This window comes from Caretta caretta, chromosome 2, assembly GCF_965140235.1.
Source record: "Caretta caretta isolate rCarCar2 chromosome 2, rCarCar1.hap1, whole genome shotgun sequence".
NCBI lineage: Eukaryota > Metazoa > Chordata > Testudines > Cheloniidae > Caretta > Caretta caretta.
The window spans coordinates 81914012-81932543 of record NC_134207.1 but is presented as its reverse complement, the minus strand read 5'-3'; the positions used below and the strand labels follow the sequence as shown (position 1 = coordinate 81932543).

Genomic DNA, 18532 nt, shown 5'->3' with positions numbered 1-18532 from the left:
ATATAGCATTTATGCTCATCTAGTTAGAGAACAGAAACCATGTCAGATTGACTTATGTGACCAATTGCAGCTGAGTAACACAGTTGAAATAGAAAGCCGAATTGAAATTCATTAAAACTTTTTTCAAATAAATTCAAATGCATTTGAAAAAAACCCTCACGATCTGTTTGCAGACCTTCTAGCAACAGAAAAAGAGGCCACATTCTTTGAATAAAGTATCTGTTGCAAGTTATTTGTTCAGCTCTAGTTGGAAGCATAATACACACAATGGCCCAATTGCATAATATAAGTGATTTTCTATTTTGTTCCATGTCATCAACCAGGACTGTGGTTCTGGCCTTGTATTTGCTTCATGCAGCTATCACTCTCTCTTGCTGAACTCTAGTAATAATAACTTGCACTTAGATAACGCCTTTCTTTCAAGAATCTCAAAGACAGTCATAAATATTAATTAAGCCACACAAACACTCTGTGAGGTATGTACAGTTATCCGCCTCTTGTAGACAGGAAAACTGAAAGACAGAAAGGCCTTACCCACACTAGCTTTTTCCCCTCATATTTGCAGCTCCACCAGTGGTAGTAATGGTGGGAGCATTCAGACAGACAAGCTGTCATTTTAGCCTCCTTTTCATCTAGACCTGGTCTGCGCGGAGTTAGACAACATGGTGGTTAAAGAGGCTGTGCTCTGAATGTATTAGTGCTTTCACAGATGTTGCCACTAGTGAAACTGCACCAGTGAGAGTACACAAGTGGCAAATCTGTAGAAAAAGGCTAGCACAGACTTAGCCACAGCAGTTAAGTGACTGGCCCAAAGTCACAAGATAAATCAATGGCGGAGCTGGGAACATGATCTGAAACTAACGTCCAGTCCCCAATTTTAAGCTTTTACCCACATTCCCTCCTTAGCTTTTGAGTAATTTTCATCCTTAGTATATATGTTCCTAAATGCCTCATTTTAGCATATATAAAGATACAGCTTGTTTAAAAATATTTTATCTGTCCCCTCCCAAGATTGGTATTTTTCCTTATGTATATTTTTACAGCTTTGGTACATTGTAGTTCAGGTTGTAACTGCATGCTTCTGCCAACTTTTCCCTTTCCTCTCGCCTTTGTTCTCTGTATAGGTAGATTTTATGACTCAGTCTGGAGTTAGTTATTTATCTGTCCTCAGTCAGCTCAGCCAAAGCAGCGAATTGAAGTTTGTGAGTCTTCACCAAGGAGCTTCCTGCTATTGTGTTCATAGGCTTCCCCATCAGGGTGAGCCTAACTAAGGCTTGTGAAAATGAATATTAAAATGGAAGCCATGGGGAACATAAGATTTGTGGTCTTGGGGCCAACAGGGCGGTTGAAAAGTAAAGGCACATTAAAATGAAGTTACACCATGATCATCTTTCTTACCTAGTGTGTGTGTATCTGTTGTGTGGATTATGTTGTGTGGATTGGGGTGCGGCCAATCTGCTTACATATTGTGTGAGTCTGAGACCAATATATGACCTTATGTATTATATGTGCTGCAATAGCTAGGAATAATAGTATCTCAATTAGGGTCTACTGACTACTCTTTACACAATGTATGTCCTTAACTACTGCTCACAATAATGGAAATTATGCCCATTTTCTCTATGAAAGAAAGAATAGATTTCTTTTAAGACATTGCACCAAATTCTGGTACCTGTGCCAAGCCTGAGTATGCAGACTTGGCACAAGACATTCTGCAAGAGTGAGGGGGTTACACTCTTCTCTCAAGGCTGGATAGCAGCAATGAAACTGGTTTTGTAGCCATTACAGCAGGCATAAGGCTTCTGCCTTTCCACTCACTGGGGTGGATTTTGGATGGCAGAATTGTGTAGCTTTGGCCATGCCTTGCTAGCCCCCAAAACCCGACTCCATGACAGCGCAGAAGCTTCTGCAGAGCATAGCTGCACAGCATGCGGGGCTCCATATACCCTGTATGGGCCCCCCAGCACTCGCTAGTAGAACTGAACTGGTAGATACGCTTTGCCATACCACAAGAGTGGAAATGCTCAAAGCAAATGACTAGAAAACACATTGTTTTGAACATTCACAATAGAGAGGAAGAGGGGGCATGAGACTGGGAATGACAGAAAGGTGGATTCTCTGTAACGTGAAGTCTTTAAATCATGATCTGAGGACTTCAGTAACTCAGCCAGAGGTTAGGGGTCAATTACAGGAGTGGGTGGGCGAGGTTCTGTGGCCTGCGATGTGCAGGAGGCCAGACTAGATGATCATGATGGTCCCGTCTGGCCTTACAGTCTGAGTCAGTGAGAACATGGATGAGTTTGACAGGAGACTGAATGTATGAGAGGGAGTGAATGCATGTCTGTGTGTACAGAATATGGTATATCTCGGTATAATAATGTATAAAGACATAGACGATGCGTGTAATCAAAAATGATTAATTTTGTCTCCAAACACCCCTCTTATGGCAAGATGGTGGTCTGAGGTCTACTACTCCACATTATGTTGAAACTTGTGTTGCAGATGACTAAACTTGACATTATGGCTACCGGCTAGTTCCTCACACAGCTTTGATCAATTTATCAATTTTTACACTATGCTAGTCAAGCAAGCAATCTACTTATTAAAAGAGTAGAACCTAGCCAAGTAACCACAGGGCCATAACTGAATGGAGATATGCCTCAAATTAAAAGTTATACAGATCATGTGTTTTTTGTCTATATCACAAGCAGAGCCAAGAAGCTAGCAGTATCATACCCCCTATGGAAAGATCCTGTAAAGTTTAATAGAGATGAAACCAAGAGGGTTTTTCAGAAAGTATGTTAAAAATCCATCTCATTTATAAATAACATTTTTTACAGCTTTTTAAACCATCCTATAGAATTTGAATGGCATGTTATATCCCTGTTATAGAAATCCATAGGTTGGTTTAAAAATTCTATAGCAAAGTTATCATTCTCCCTTAAATTTCCTGGGACTTTTCCATTAGGAATATTCTCTAAGCTCACCAGTTTGCCCATACCCAACAAAGTGGATCTTAACATGATGCTTTAATGGAATCAGTTTGAATTTATGGGAAACACTCTGGGCCAGATCCTCAGCTGGTATAAATTGACTTAGCTTTATTGATGTCAATGGAGTCTTCACAATTTATACCAGTTGAGGATCTGGCCCCCATCTTCATTAAATCATTAGGTAGAAATTTCTTCTTTAAAGCTGGGCAATTTGAGTATACAGTAAGACAGGAGCAAAGGATGAAGAAAAATAAAGGAATCTAGGTTTGTGAAAACAAAATAGCTGAAAATAACCAAAATGCTGATAAATTGCTGCTTTCTGGAAACAGAACCCAGAAATGGCAGAAAATACAGTGCCTAGAATAAAATAAAATAAAAAAAACCATAGGAGAATCTTGCAGAGAATTAAGTGTGTAAACTCTGTGGAATTCATATGCCAGCTAATACTACCACTATTATGGATGTTTGTTTAAAAAAAAAAAAGGCTGTTTAGGAAGAAATGGTGTAGTGGGGTAATTCTCAGAATGCAGCAGCAAGGGGTACAAAAATAGCTCCTTTTCCTGACTTTTATGACAAAGAGAGAACATTGGCAGCAGCAGAATAAAAACAGGACATGAAATACAAGAGATTAAACATTTTATTTTTCCCAGATGTTTGGTTGGCAACTCGGGACAGGAGTCAACCATAATGAATATGCGCTTCCCAGATAAAGGAGCAGACTCTACGTGGCCATGATACTCAGAGAAGAGCCTTAAAGTTTCATGTTTTGGAACTTTAAATCAATTAAACAGCTCCCAGAAAAGGTATGGGAACAAATGGAAAGCCAAGAATAAGAGGGAAATTAATTAAAAAAAAAAAAAAAAAAAAAAAAACCTAGCAGAGCGTATAGAACTTTGACCAGTACGAAGATAGCATTTCTTTCTGTACAGCAATACATGATTAAAATGTACACACGAGCCAGTATTTTCACACTAGCTATAAAACACTCCTCTTGGGTATAAAAGTACAAACAGAGACTTAGCTTCCAACCCTCTTCCCAGTGGGACCTTTGCCTCCAATTCAAAAGACAGCCTTGAAGGGCCTGATCCTGTTATCTAATTATTAATGTCTCCATATTTATATTCATATTAAAATGAAATGGGCCGAGCTCCAGTAAGGCCCCTAGCTCCTCCACAGAGGACAATCAAGCCTCATTTGTTTAGAGAGTCTTAGATTAGCTACAGTGTGGTATGATTAAAGATGAACACCAGCCGCAGAATCTGAACCCAGTCCCCATCATTACCAGCTAGACATATCTGGGGACTGATTTAGACCCTCTCTCTGGCTGGGATAGTTTGGGGATACCAGAGAACTACTGCCTCTTGATGTAAAACATTATAGCCATTATGGGTGAAATCCTGGCCCTATTGAAGTCAATATGATATATGATCAGTCCTGCAAGGAACTGAGCCCTCTGGTCTGATCCACCAAAGCTCTTTACAGGGGCATGCACAGCAATTTAACTTTGACCCCTTTTGGGGGGGCATATTCTGTTCCGGCACCCTGCTCCGACAAGAACTCACTCTACTCTTCCCCGGCTCCGGCAGGAGCTTGCTCTCTTCCCCGCAGCCCTGGGGCCAGGAGGAGCTTGCTCTCCCTGCCACCGCAGCCTCCGGGCTGGAGGAGTTCTATGCTCCCAACAATTATTAGGGGGTGGCGGTGTGCCCCTGCTTGCCCTACCTTGTGCACACCCCTGGCTCTTAAACATATGCATGGTCCCACTGACTTCAGTGGAACTACTCACATGCTTAAAGCTAAGCATGTTCTTAAGGCCCCAATTCAGCAAAGCATGTAAATGCCCGTTTAACTTTTAAGCAGGTGATTAAGTCCTTTCCTAGGGTTGCCAACACTGTCTTGGAGTCTCCAGGAATTAAAGATTATGTCATGTGATGAAACCTCCAGGAATACATCCAACTAAAATTGGCAACCCTATATCAAAGCACTTAAGCACATCATAGGATTAAGCCCATTATTCTCCCCTTACTCCAGATAGAGATACAACTTTGAGCGCCTGATTCTGTTCTCATTTAACTTGTTTTTATATTCCATGTAACTAACTAATATTAAACACCCATGCATATTTATTTATATGCCAAGGGAAAGTGTGATTGATTAGAAAGATTAGAGATTAAATCAAGAATTAATTTTTAAAAAATTATTCTTATGAGTAATGAGTGCCAGCATCTGCTTCTGGTATCACAGCTGAGATAGCGGATTGATTAATCAGAGGTAGGATGATTCAGCGTGAACTTTTCCTTTCTTTTACTTTCTCTTGCTTTCCCCTTTCCTGAATAAATGTAACTTTTCCAAATGAAATATAGATGGAAAATGCTAAGTTATAAGGGCCAGATTCTGCCCTCTGATCTGCACTTTACATTTGGAATAATTTACTCAACAGAGTTAATAAATGACATTAAGGGAAGGTGGAAAACATCTGGTCCATGTGAAACTGAATGAAATTGAAAACAGGAACTGCCCAGACTAACATAGTTGTTGTTCTGGTTCTTCTAGAAGTGGGCATTTCGTGAGACACTTGCATTGATAAGAGGAGGAAGGATGGTCTAGTGGTTAGGATGCTAGCCTGGAATTTGAAGATCAGGGTCCCATTCCCTGCTCTGCTACAGACTTTGGCATGACCTTGGGCAAGTCACTTAGTCTTTCTGTGCCTCAACCTTTCATCCCTAAAATGGAGATGACAATACTTCCGTACCTCAAAGGGGTGTTGTGAGGAGAAATATTTTAAAGATGCTAATGGGGGCCATATAAGTACCTTAGATAGATAAAGATTTTCACAAGAAATTTCAAGATATCATGCACCTTAGTGTAAAACAGATCTTTTCATAGATTCATAGATATTTAGGTCAGAAGGGACCATTATGATCATCTAGTCTGACCTCCTGCACAACGCAGGCCACAGAATTTCACCCACCACTCCTGCAAAAAACCTCACACCTATATCTGTGCTATTGAAGTCCTCAAATCGTAGTTTAAAGACTTCAAGGAGCAGAGAATCCTCCAGCAAGTGACCCGTGCCCCATGCTACAGAGGAAGGCGAGAGCAAAAAGTTCTTTACTTTATCTTTTCCCATCCTTGTAATGCATCTCTACATGCAAGTTTGTACCAGTTTACTAAAGATGTGTTTTGAACAGATTTAGGTATGCTGGTGCAAGTCTGTGTGTAGATATTCTTATTTCAGCTTGAGTGGTTTATTTCAGTTTAACTTTATCTAGTAACGAACTGGTGGAACACCCATTTTACTTAAACCAGCACAAGTCTATGTGTAGTTAAGGCTTGAATAACAACAGTTTATATCCATCCAAGTGTCTGATGGATATAAGTGCACCTAGGTGTGTTACAGACTTAAAAATGATTTATTCATCTGATGAAACTCCAGGACACAATTAAGGTTTGATTCTTTCAGGTCATGTATTAAAATTCTAGTCTACCTAAGTGTTCAAGGTTGATTTGAACTCAGTGGATGCTGAGGGTTTTCAGCACTTTGCAGGAAGTATTTAGTACCTTTCAGGATTGAATTTTTGGTAAGACACAGTATAAATATGTGACTGGACCAGGACACACACACTGCAATAAGATCATTATTGATCATAAATGGTTAGAAACACATATTCATCTCAACTGAAAGACTCTAGTTCCTTGCTCATGCATTGGTTCATTATTGTCCCAGAAGAAAGAGCACCACCTACAACATTTAGAGAGGCAATGCAGTACATTTGCTAGGACAATAGTCTAGGAGTCAGGAATTCTGTTCCTAGCTCTTTCACTGCTATGAGACTTACGATAACTGGCTCAACTTCTCTATGGCTCAGTTTCCTCACCTGTTAAAACTGGGGTAAAGTGCTTTATGGATGAAAAATATTATATAAGAACTAAGTATGAAATTACTCATGAGCACCACCTCTTGATGAACTCTGATTTTCACTTGAGGTTCCTATCTATGCTCTAAACATGCCAAACCCATCTTATGAGATGACAGCACAAGATGACATAGTTTCTTTACCTAAAATAAATATTTGTATAATTTACCTTGCACTGGACACAAAATTAAACTCTAAAAATACACCAATATAATTACTTTGAAACCAACATTTTTCAGTTTCTTACATTTTTCTTACATTTGTTTAATATATTTAAAATATAAAATAATGTCATCGTTAAGGATTATCTATACACAAACCAAATATCGACAATAAATGAATAAGAACCAAGGAACAAATTCTTATGTGTGTGTACAAGGCACAAAATTGCTTAAACTTATTCAACAAAGTGTTTGATGGATATAAGTGCACCTAGGTGTGTTACAGACTTAATCCTGGTGGCAAGGAAGAGTCAAGGGATGCCAGCTCCTAGTGGCTTTGAGGAGAGGTGGAGAAGGAAAAGGAAGGGTAGTGTGATTGGGATGGAGAGAAGAGGGTGTTTTTTGCTCAGAGGTGCACTCTCATGCATGCTGACTCCCTGAGATGGGGGACCATCTCCCGAAACCACATCCTGTAGTGGTCAGAGCACTGGCTAGCAATAGCAACTAGTGGCCTAAATCCAGGATTAGCAGTGGCACTTAGTGGCTCAAATGCAGGGGTTGGCAGTAGGGGAATCCAGGCCCTCCTGCTCCACCAGGTTTCAACCGAAGGCCCTGGGCAGGCAGTTCAGGTGTGCAACCTGGACAAGATTACCATCCAGCCTACTCCCTGGGTCACTTTCTACCACATCCCTGCCTCTCCAAAGGCACAGTGTAGGCCTGGCTATCAGCCCACAAGACATGCCCCTAGAAAGGGGTCAGGAGGTTCCCTCCTCAACCCATAAGCTGATGTTCCGCTGTCTCTTCTGCAGTGGCTTACAGTTCTGAGTTGAGATTGCTTCAAGGCAGCATGGGACTTCTACTGTATTTCTTCAGGAGCTACCAGTGCATGTTTGCTCCCTTGGTCATCTTAAAGAAGATAACAGGGAATCACATATTTCTTCAGGGTCTGTTTGCAACAATTTCAGATTCTGACATGAAAGAGCCTTTTGTCTTTAAAATCAACAAACCTGTCACTGGAATCACATTTGTAGGACTCTGCAAGTTACCCTAAAAGTTAAAAAGTAAATGAATTCCTCCAAAATTTTTGTGCAGAAGATCACAGTAAGCAAACACACTTCTCAGTTAAAGGGAGAAACTATTTCCTTGCACGCCAGACGATGCACAGGGACAACATCTTACAAAAAACTGATAGACAAAGCACCCAGCCCACAGTATCAAAAAGAGTTTGCCATGACTATGTAATTCTTTTAATCAGGTGTTTCTTTATGGTCTTGTCACTTGACATCCTTCTCAATAACTTTGTGGTGGGGTTCCATGGAAGCCCCGAGCACCTACTTTTCACCAAGTACAAGCTCAGTCCAGATTTTATTAAATTCAGTTTTAAATTTGTATTTACTTCTTGGCTCCACGCTTTCTACTGCCACCTCCAAACTCAGGATGTGAACTGATGCAAGGCAACTCCAGTAGGATGGTGTTGGTAGGTGGTGGCTATGCATGTTAAGGCCACCAAGGTCAGATACCTTTAGATTTCTATTTGTATTAGTGGGTACAAATATAGTGCCCATCTATAAAAAGGGAAATAAGGACAACTCGGGGAATTATAGACCCGTCAGCTTAACTTCTCTACAGGGAAAGTTAATGGAGCAAATAATTAAGCAATCAATTTGCAAACACCTAGAAGATAATAAGGTGATAACAGTCAGCATGGATTTGTCAAGAACAAATTGTGTCAAACCAACCCAATAGCTTTCTTTGACAGGGTAACAAGCCTTGTAGATAGGGGGGAAGAGGTAGATGTGACTTGACTTTGGTAAGGCTTTTGATACTGTCTCACATGACCTTCTCATAAACAAAATAGGGAACTACAACCTAGATGGAGCTACTATAAGGTGGGTGCATAACTGGTTGGAAAATTGTTCCCAGAGAGTAGTTATCAGTGGTTCACAGTCATGCTGGAAGGGCATAATGAGTGGTGTCCCGCAGGGATCAGTTCTGGGTCTGGTTCTGTTCAATATCTTCATCAATGATTTAGATAATGGCATAGAGAGTACATTGTAAAGTTTGCAGACGATACCAAGCTGGGTGGGGTTGCAAGTGCTTTGGAGGGGTTGCAAGTGCTTTTGAGGATAGGATTAAAATTCAAAATGATCTGGACAAACTGGAGAAATGGCCTGAAATAAATAGGATGACATTCAATAAGGACAAATGCAAAGTACTCCACTTAGGAAGGAACAATCAGTTGCACACATACAAAATGGGAAATGACTACCTAGGAAGGAGTACTGTGGAAAGGGATCTGGGGGTCATAGTGGATCACAAGCTAAATATGAGTCAACAGTGTAACACTGTTGCAAAAAAAGCAAACATAATTCTGGGATGTATTAGCAGGAGTATTGTAAGCAAGACACAAGAAGTAATTCTTCTGCTCTACTCCGAGCAGATTAGGCCTCAACTGGAGTATTGTGTCCAGTTCTGGGCGCCACATTTCAGGAAAGATGTGGACAAATTGGAGAAAGTCCATAGAAGAGCAACAAAAATGATTAAAGGTCTAGAAAACATGACCTATGAGGGAAGATTGAAAAAATTGGGTTTGTTTAGTCTGGAGAAGAGAAGACTGAGAGCAGACATGATAACAGTTTTCAAGTGCATAAAAGGTTGTTACAAGGAGGAGGGAGACAATTGAAGCAATGGGCTTAAATTGCAGCGAGGGCAGTTTAGGTTGCACATTAGGAAAAGCTTCCTAACTGTCAGAGTGGTTAAGCACTGGAATAAATTGCCTAGGGAGGTTGTGGAATCTCCATCATTGGGGGTTTTAAGAGCAGGTTGGACAAACACCTGTCAGGGATGGTCTAGATAATACTTAGTCCTGCCTTGAGTGCAGGGGACTGGACTAGATATCCTCTCGAGGTCCCTTCCAGTTCTATGATTCTATGATAAATGATCTAGAAAAGGGGGTAAACAGTGAGGTGGCAAAGTTTGCAAACAATACTAAATTATTCAAGATAGTTAAGTCCAACGCTGACTGCAAAGAGTTAAAGGGATATCACAAAACAGGTGACTGGGCAACAAAATGTCAGATGAAATTCAATGTTGATATGTGTAAAGTACTACACATTGGAAAACATACTCCCAACTATACATACAAAATGATGGGTTCTAAATTAGCTGCTACCACTCAAGCAAGAGATCTTGGAGTCACTGTGGATAGTTCTCTGAAAACATTGCTTCAATGTGCAGCAACAGTCAAAAAACTAATGTTAGGAACCATTAGGCAAAGGATAGGTAAGAAGACAGAAAAATATCATGATGCCACTATATAAATCCCTGGTACATCCACACCTCGAATGCTGGATGCACTTCTTGTCACCCCTTATCAAAAAAGATATATTAGCATTGGAAAAGGGAAGGGGAACAAAAATGATTCAATGTATGGAACAGCTTGCATATGAGGAGAGAATAAAAAGACGGAGCTGTCCAGGTGAGAAAAGAGATGACTAAGGGGGAACATGACAGCAGTATATAAAATCATGAATGGTATGGGGAAATATTATTTACCCTGTCACATAACATAAACCAGGGGTTACCCAATAAAATTAATAGGCAACAGGTTTAAAACAAACACAAGGAAGTACTTCTTCACACAATGCATAGGTCAACTGGTAGAACTCATTTCCACAAGATGTTGTGAAGGTCAAAAGTATAACTGGGTTTAAAAAAGAATTAGATAAGTTCATGGAAGATAGGTCCATCAATGGCTATTAACCAAGATGGTCACGGATGCAGCCCCATGCTTTGGGTTTCCCTAAACCACTGACTGCCAGAAGCTGGGACTGGAAGACCAGGGACAGATCACTTGATAATTGCCCTGTTCTGTTCACTCCCTTTGAAGCATCTGGCATTAGCAACTGTTGGAAGACAGGATGCTGGGCTAGACGGACTATTGTTCTGACCCACTATGGCCATTCTTATTTTCTTTATAAAGAATAAAAGGAATAGAAACCTGGATCTGAACGTTGTGACTCAGGCCCATCTAGGGTGACCAGACAGCAAGTGTGAAAAATTGGGAAAGAGGGTGGCGGGGGGTAATAGGCGCCTATATAAGCCAAAGCCCCAAATATCAGGACTGTCCCTATAAAATCGGGACATCTGGTCACTCTAGGCCCATCTCTGCACTGGGCTGAACAAGAATGGTGACGCCAAACACCCATGAACTTTGCAGAAGTTTAGATTTGGATCCAGATCTGGGTGTGAGTTTTGTGACTTGGGACTATCTTTATAATGCAGTAGTTTTCAAACTGCAGGTTGCGACCCAGTACTGGGTTGTGGAATGTAAGGCACTGGGTCACAGCAGCTCTGGTCAGCACCACTGACCTGGCCATTAAAAGTCCCATCGGCAGTGCTGCCCAGCTAAGGCAGGCTAGTCCTTACCTGTTCTGACACCGCACTGCGCTCCGGAAGCGGCCAACAGCATGTCCACCTCCTAGGCGGGAGTGGGGGGGCCATGGGGTCCCACACGCTGCCCCCACCGCGAGCACTGGCTCCGCACTCCCATTGGCCGGTTCCCAGCCAATGGGGGCTGGGGCGTGAGGCCTGTGGGTGAGAGCCGCGCACCTCTGCCTAGGAGCTGGACCTGCTGCTGGCCGCTTCTGGGGTGCAGCGCAGCCCGTGGTGCCAGGACAGGCAGGAAGCCAGCCTTAGCACTCCCTCTGCGCCACTGACTGGGAGCTGCCTGAGGTAAGCCCATGCCTCAATCCCCTGTCCCAGCCCAGAGCCCCTTCCTGCACCCTAAACCCCTCATCCCCGGCCCCACCCCGGAGCCTGCACTCCCAGCCCAGAGCCCTGACCCCCTCCCACACCCCAACCCTCTGCTCCAGCCCTGAGCCCCCCCCCAAACCCAGAGCTCCCTCCTGCACCCCAAACCCCTCATCCCTGGCCCCACCCCAGAGCCTGCACCCCCAGCTCAGAGCCCTGACCCCCTACCGCACCCTAACCCCCTGCCCCAGCCCTGAGCCCTCTCCCACACCCTGAACCCCTCATTCCTGTCCCCACCCTGCAGCCCTCATCCTCACACCCCAACCCTTTGCTCCAGCCCTGAGCCCCTCCCACACCCCGAACCCCTCATCCCCAGCTCCCTTGGGTCACGGGCATCAACAATTGTCTTCAACTGGGTCGCCAGAAAAAAAGTTTGAAAACCAGGCCTCTAATGGACCCAGCCAGAACCCCCCTCCCCAACGCTCTGTGGATTGGGAGCCAGATTCCCAGACACCATCTGTTGGTCCGGCAGAAGAGGGCTGCCAGCCTCCCCTCCCCGCCCCCCAATTTCGTAGTCCTCAGGACCCAAATATTTCCTGCATGCCTCACGCCTCATTCCCCGCCAGGAGCCCTCCTGCGCGTCTCGCTCTGTGCGCCAGAAGGGGGTGTTCTCTCCCCTGCTCCTCGGGGCGGGCCGCGCACAGCGGAGGCGCAGGCAGAGCGCAGGGAGCCTCTCACCTCCGGCTGCCCCCCATCAGCGCCAGGGACAACCGCGGGCAGGAGCCGGGGGCGGGGGACCCGGCTGAGCATGGCGGCAGCGGCGGCGCTGCAGGGCAGCCGCGCAGCTCCCTCACCGCTGGCGCCGGGCGCCGGGCTCTTCCTCGTGGTCTTCCCCCTCTTCCTCACCCTGCGCCCCGGGGCCGCCCAGGTGGGGCCGCCCGACTCCGGGGCGCTCGGGCTCAGCCTCCATCCGCCCTATTTCAACCTGGCCGAGACAGCCAGCATCCGGGCGACGGCCACCTGCGGGGAGGAGGAGAGCGGCGGCGGGAGGCCCCGGCCGGAGCTGTACTGCAAGCTGGTGGGCGGACCGGCCGCTTCCCCAGCGGGGCACACCATCCAGGTACCTCCCCTGGCTGCGGCGGGGATCCCCGGCCGGAGCGCTGGACACACTGGGGGGGCGGGTTAGCGGCCTCCGGGGCATGGCACACGGGCTGCCCGCCCTGGAGAAGCAGGACAGGTGCGCGCCGGAGCTCCCTGCCTTTCATTCCCCGGCCGGTGGCCCGCGCGGCGCCACCCCGGAGAGATTTTGCGAGGGGAGGGGAGCGCAGCGGTTGGGGGTTGAGCTCAAGAAGGGCCAGGTTAGCTTAGGCTTAAAAGCCTAGGTGGGCCCGGCTGGCAAAGTGCCCACCGGGATCTCAGCTCCCCCAGAGTCTAAGGGTGTTTGGGTGTGGTGGGGTGCGGGCCCTTCTTTAGGGAATAGGCACGAGGTGACACTTGAACTCAGGACCGCACCTCGCCTGCACAGCCCCTGCCCACAGGGAGCGCTTTGTAGTCTCCTCAAAGCTTGCAGTATAATATTGTTTGACCTCTAGTTAAAGACTAACACCCAGTAAGCAACTGATGGTGGCGGTTACTTTCAGCCATGTTTCCCTGAATATTTTAAAGTGGCTCAGGTTGTATTGTGGGGCAGGAAGACAAGCCAGGACCCAGTGATCACATTACTGTTTGTAGGAAAAAATATAGGGAGCTGGAGAAGAGGGGCACATGTATGCTCCTGTATCTTTGGGTGTTTTCCCTCAGCCCTCCCCACACCCTTGCTTTGGTGTTTGAAGAGCTGACAGATGTAACCCCTGGAACCTAGTTTCCTCTGTGCTCAGGGAAGGAGCCCAGCTGCCCAATCTCACTTACTCAGTTTTTCTGAATAGAGTTTGGAAAGCAATCTCCCCTCACTCCACCAGTCTGGAAAGCTGCTTGGTGCAAGAGTTAGTGGTGCAGGATCACCTTGCTGACCAATCCCTCCCAAGCAATGAAGGGTTGGGCAGAGTAGATCAGATGCCTTACGGCTTTCATGCTTGTTCCCATCCCCAATTCTTCAGTGCTGGCAGAGGTGTGTAATAATAACTGCTGCATCGGGGAAGGGCCCTCTAGGCTATGGAGGGGGAAGTGCCTTTTAATGTTGTATTAAGAAGACCCAGTGTTTGTCCTGGTTTTCACAAGTACTGAATCCTGAGCCTCATAATGTACCCCTTGAGCTGCTTGTGGGATGATGCTAGAGATTCCTGTGGGAGTCGGGGTGGTGGTGGTGGGGGTGGGGGGAGTGGGGTTTCCTCTCTGAGAAGAGAGTGTGAAGGGTGGTGTGGTAGGAAAGGATGATGATAAAGCTGCAGATGCTGATCTGACCTATCTGGTCAAGAGACCTCTGTGCACTTATGACAGCCACAAAGAGAAAAAAAGAAAGCAAAATTCCCAGGGGTGGGTTGATAGAAATACACTTTCCCCAGGTGGTTTGGAAGAAACTTGTGTGAACTTGTCTGTCAGGAGGGTGAGGAAAAAGGAACATTAACCACTGATCCAATGCAATGGACATGCAGTATCAGCTCTGACAATACATTACTACAGGGGAGATGTTGGAGATAGTTTGACAAACATTCTCTAGGACTTTCAAAGGAATTTGTTTTGGGGTGGGAGTGAGGGAGAGAGTTAGAAGAGGGTCAAAATAGGATTTAAAATAGGTTGTTACAGAATTATGGGGTCAAACTTGTGACTACAATTGATAGAAGAACTAGGCAAGTCATTTTTACAGGAACTTGAAGAGGGGGTTATGTTGTGTCAGTTTTATTTCAAGAATCATTCCTGTTTGGAGGGAGTTTCTCTCCATAGTTTTTTTCAGGGGAAAGATCAAGAGGAGTGTGCTATCCTCAACACATGTAAATAGTGCCTTTCTTCCATATCACACTATAATCTATTTTCAATTGACTTTATATTTCTATAATGCCTTCCATCAGAAAATCTTAAAGTGCTTTACCAATACTAACAAACTGCACAACTTTCTGTTTTACAGATGGGAAAACTGGGATGTAGATTAAGTGACTAGACCAAGGTCACAAAGGAAGTTTGTGACAGGCAGGAATACCTTCGCTCTTAGTTCTGTGCTTTAATCATAAGGCTATCCCTTCTCCCTTACATATTCAGCTGAACCTTGCTGTTTGATACTTGTTTAAAACAGACACCACATAATTTGAATAGACAATGCAGCAATCTCTCCCTATTTCTCAGCAGTGCTTTAATAGCAGAATAGTATAGTGTGATCTCATACTACTAACATTATATGAAGTATTAGAAGTCATTAAATATAAACTACAAATACAATCAAATCAGTAAACAAAGTTAATTCTGTGATGCAGTATCCTTGCTTTCTTGTCTTTTGTCTTTTTATATACTAATACCACTTGTAAGTGTGAATTAATGAGGTTTTACTGTATGTAGGGAGAGGATAGAAAGAAGGAGAATTCCCTTTGTTAAATATTTACCTTACAGATCCTGGGTTAGAGGCCAGTTGTGGTTTGTGCCTAATCCAAATTCCTGAAAAAATTACTGATAGCTCAGCCCTGACTCAAGGAAACATGTTTTGCTTCTTACAGTATTTGTATAAACGTGGATACAGCAGAGTCTCTCTCCAGTTTCAACAAAGCCCCATTGAAATACATAACATGAATACTTCTGTAGTTTACAAGCAGTTATTGTGATTCAAGAGGGGTTGGAAATTCTTCCAGAAGGCCAGGGAAATTCAGCCACAGAAAATATGATAAGAGCACAATGTACATATTATCAAACTGCTCCAACTTAAATAAGGGAAGAGAATCTCTCTTTTCGGTTAGACTTGCAAAAATGAACAAAAGTGCATTAAATTCCTATGAAATCTTAGCTCATAAGATTTAAACACACACACATTACATGCAGTACTATGTCTTTAAAAATTCACAGAGAGAGAATAGCCACAATAACAAAGAAATTCCAGGTTAAGGTGATACTGTGCACTTAACTCCCTCTGTTATGTCTTACTATTGAGGTATGTACAGGGCTGGATTGTGGCTGGCCCTGCACAGGTTTGTAAGTGCAAGGGGAGAGGGTCCAAGGAGCTTCTCCCACTCATGCCCAGTTCATGGGGTAACCACAAAGTGGATGGGGAGTGGAGTCACTGCTCTATGCTAGTGCCATCACTAGCCTCCCCAAAGAGGATGAGGAGGAGCAGAATGGTCCCACCTTTGCACTCTGGTGCTAACCTGGCATCCTTAGTGTACACTTTCGCTGCATGGCATAGTGTTTACTGGAGTTTGCGCTCCCAGGGAGCTCCAGAAAGAATTCAGTGAGAGTCATCCACCATTCCTTCTGGGGTTTCCACTGCAGTGAGGCCCCTCCACACAACTCATCTACCTGGCATGGGCTGAGCCTGTAAGGCACTCTCCAACCCACAGTATAGCATACAGTCTATTTCCCTTAATCAGCATATTGGTAAATTGGCCATTCGCTAAATTAGGATGAGTTTCAGTGAACAGATTCAGTGCAGTGCTGTGCATTTCAGTGATTCAAAATGATGGATAGATGGCATGTCTGGGATTGGCTGATAGTAGTAGTGCGCAGATGTGAATTAGCATTTGGTAGCGTACCTGGCCTGCTGCGGGGCACGTAACTGTCAGATATTATTGTGTAACCAAGTCCTGCAACGTGGTTCTTTTCTGTTGTGTAGATAGGACCTTTATCTTCATTGGGTGTAAATTGTGCACATTGGCATACTTCCATAGATTGCTTGTTGCAGTTTCAGTTTTCAAACTGAGATCACCATTCTTCACACTTGGGAGAACTGCAGGAGATGAGGATAATTAAATCACTAGCAAATGCACACCTGCCCTGGTGATGAATTCAAGCCAAAATCAAACAATGTCTTGAGGCTCAGTCTCTTGAAATCGAGACACGTGCAATCTACCAGATATGCTTCAGTGTGGAATGCCTGTAGATATTGCTAGTGGGAAGCAAGGGAGAATGGTTTGTCCAACAATTTATTTTCCTTCATTTCTTACTCACTGTTTTGTTGGCAGGTCTTGTGGAATGTACTTTACATAACTGAAACTGCAGCTGTTGCAGGATCATTCTTTGAATTATGTATTGGGAAAATTATTAAATCTTGAGTTCAGATCTTCAAATGCTGCAGTTTCTTTAAAATAACCCATCTCCCAACACATGCATTTTATAGTCCTAATTCAGTTTTCAGTTCACTCTCATCTTTACTTTAAGGCTATCACCAGAGTGTAGTTTAAAACTCTGAAAATACACTAGGAAGAACTGTGTTAAAACAAGGCTGTTGCTGCATAGTTCTAGCATGACCAGTGTGGACCTGGATTTCTTTTAAAGACTTATGCTTCAATATTGTTATAAAACCATGCTCTGGTCACTATTACACATTGTTCTTTCTGGTTGTGATAGAAAATGGTATCACTGACCCTTAATGCAGTATGACAAGTTGTGTCTACATTGGCAAACCCCACTAATGCACAGCCTGAGCTTACAGTAGCACCCTGGTTTACCTTGGTCCTCTGTACATAAGTAAAACCAAACCAAGTTCTAGCATGATTGGAGGAGCATCATGTTGTTGCATAATCCCTGGATAGTTCATCAGCCTATGTACATGGGGATTTGTCCATGCCTTTTTTCTAAATGATCCTTGACATTCTCAAGAGTTAATCCCTGACCCAGGCTGACAAGCACAGTATTGACGGACACAAACTCAGATTCATCATTTCTTGTGAAGTCTATAGCATTGTATGCTATACTTGTTCAGGAATTGTCAGAAAGGGGGGCAGCTGCACCTGCACCTGCACTGATGTTGACAATGGTTTAAATGCAAGTGTAGACAGGACCAAATCATTTTCAACACTACATTAAGTCTTGGATGAAGTCTTCTTGAAATAGTGACAAACTTAGCCTTGTATCACAAGCGCTAACCAGTTGTTGACACTGTGGTGCTGCACCCTTTGCTGATGGCAGATACAGCATGTTCTGGTATAGACAAGGCTCACAGGCTGCCTTTATTATAATTTCTACATATACAGTGACCCCATACATGTTCACAACCCTTAGATACCACAATAGGTGTCTTAGGTTGTGTCTACACTAGACTTCTTTGGGAAATCTCCAGCCATTGTACCAGCACCAGGGCAGCTTCATCTGTGGTAGCAAAGGTGGGGGCAGAAGAGTAGACATGATGACAGTGCTGTCCACTGTGTCAATTATCCCTGAATAGAGTAGGTCTAGATGATATGGTGGTAAAAACGCTGGTGAACATGCATGAGTGTCCTGTCTCCACTCTTGCTCTCACCTTTGCTATCATCAGTGGAGCTGCACTAGTTTTAGTGTAATGGTGGGAGATTTCCCAAAGAAGTTTAGCATAGTCAAGTCCTTAGAAAATCATTAGAATGATAGATACATAACTATTGGTAGTTGAAATAAATTGCGCTCTGTATGTAAGGTTCATAGTGTGTGGGATACAAGCCTCCCTTAAAAAATTATTGTTTTCTTTTTTCATGACAAAGGTTCAGATTCTGCAAAAACTTGTGCTCGCAAAGGGTCTGTGCTAGTTGATCTCTTTAAAGTATTTGGGTCTAAAGTCATACAAAGTTGACCTGGACAGATGTGACTATATATTTTTGTTTTATTT

The 18532-nt window shown here is 43.9% G+C and overlaps 2 protein-coding genes across 6 annotated transcripts in view; one reads left to right on the top strand and one right to left on the bottom strand.

Annotated features, from left to right (window-relative positions):
• ANKRD29 (ankyrin repeat domain 29) overlaps positions 1 to 12787 on the bottom strand; it is a 62787-nt gene extending 50000 nt beyond the window's left edge. The window contains exon 1 of one of the 2 annotated variants that reach the window (XM_048840477.2): positions 12675 to 12787. The gene's annotated coding sequence lies outside the window, so the exon portion shown is untranslated. The remainder of the gene's footprint in view (positions 1 to 12674) is intronic. The other variant, XM_048840474.2, reaches the window with a different exon arrangement.
• Positions 12472 to 18532, top strand: part of LAMA3 (laminin subunit alpha 3) — a 193598-nt gene continuing 187537 nt past the window's right edge. For 3 of the 4 annotated variants that reach the window (XM_075125273.1, XM_075125272.1, XM_075125271.1), the window contains exon 1: positions 12483 to 12940. In XM_075125273.1, the coding sequence (XP_074981374.1) occupies positions 12629 to 12940 (312 nt within the window). In that variant the 5' untranslated portion in view covers positions 12483 to 12628. Of the gene's footprint in view, positions 12941 to 18532 lie in introns of all 4 variants that reach the window. The other variant, XM_075125274.1, reaches the window with a different exon arrangement.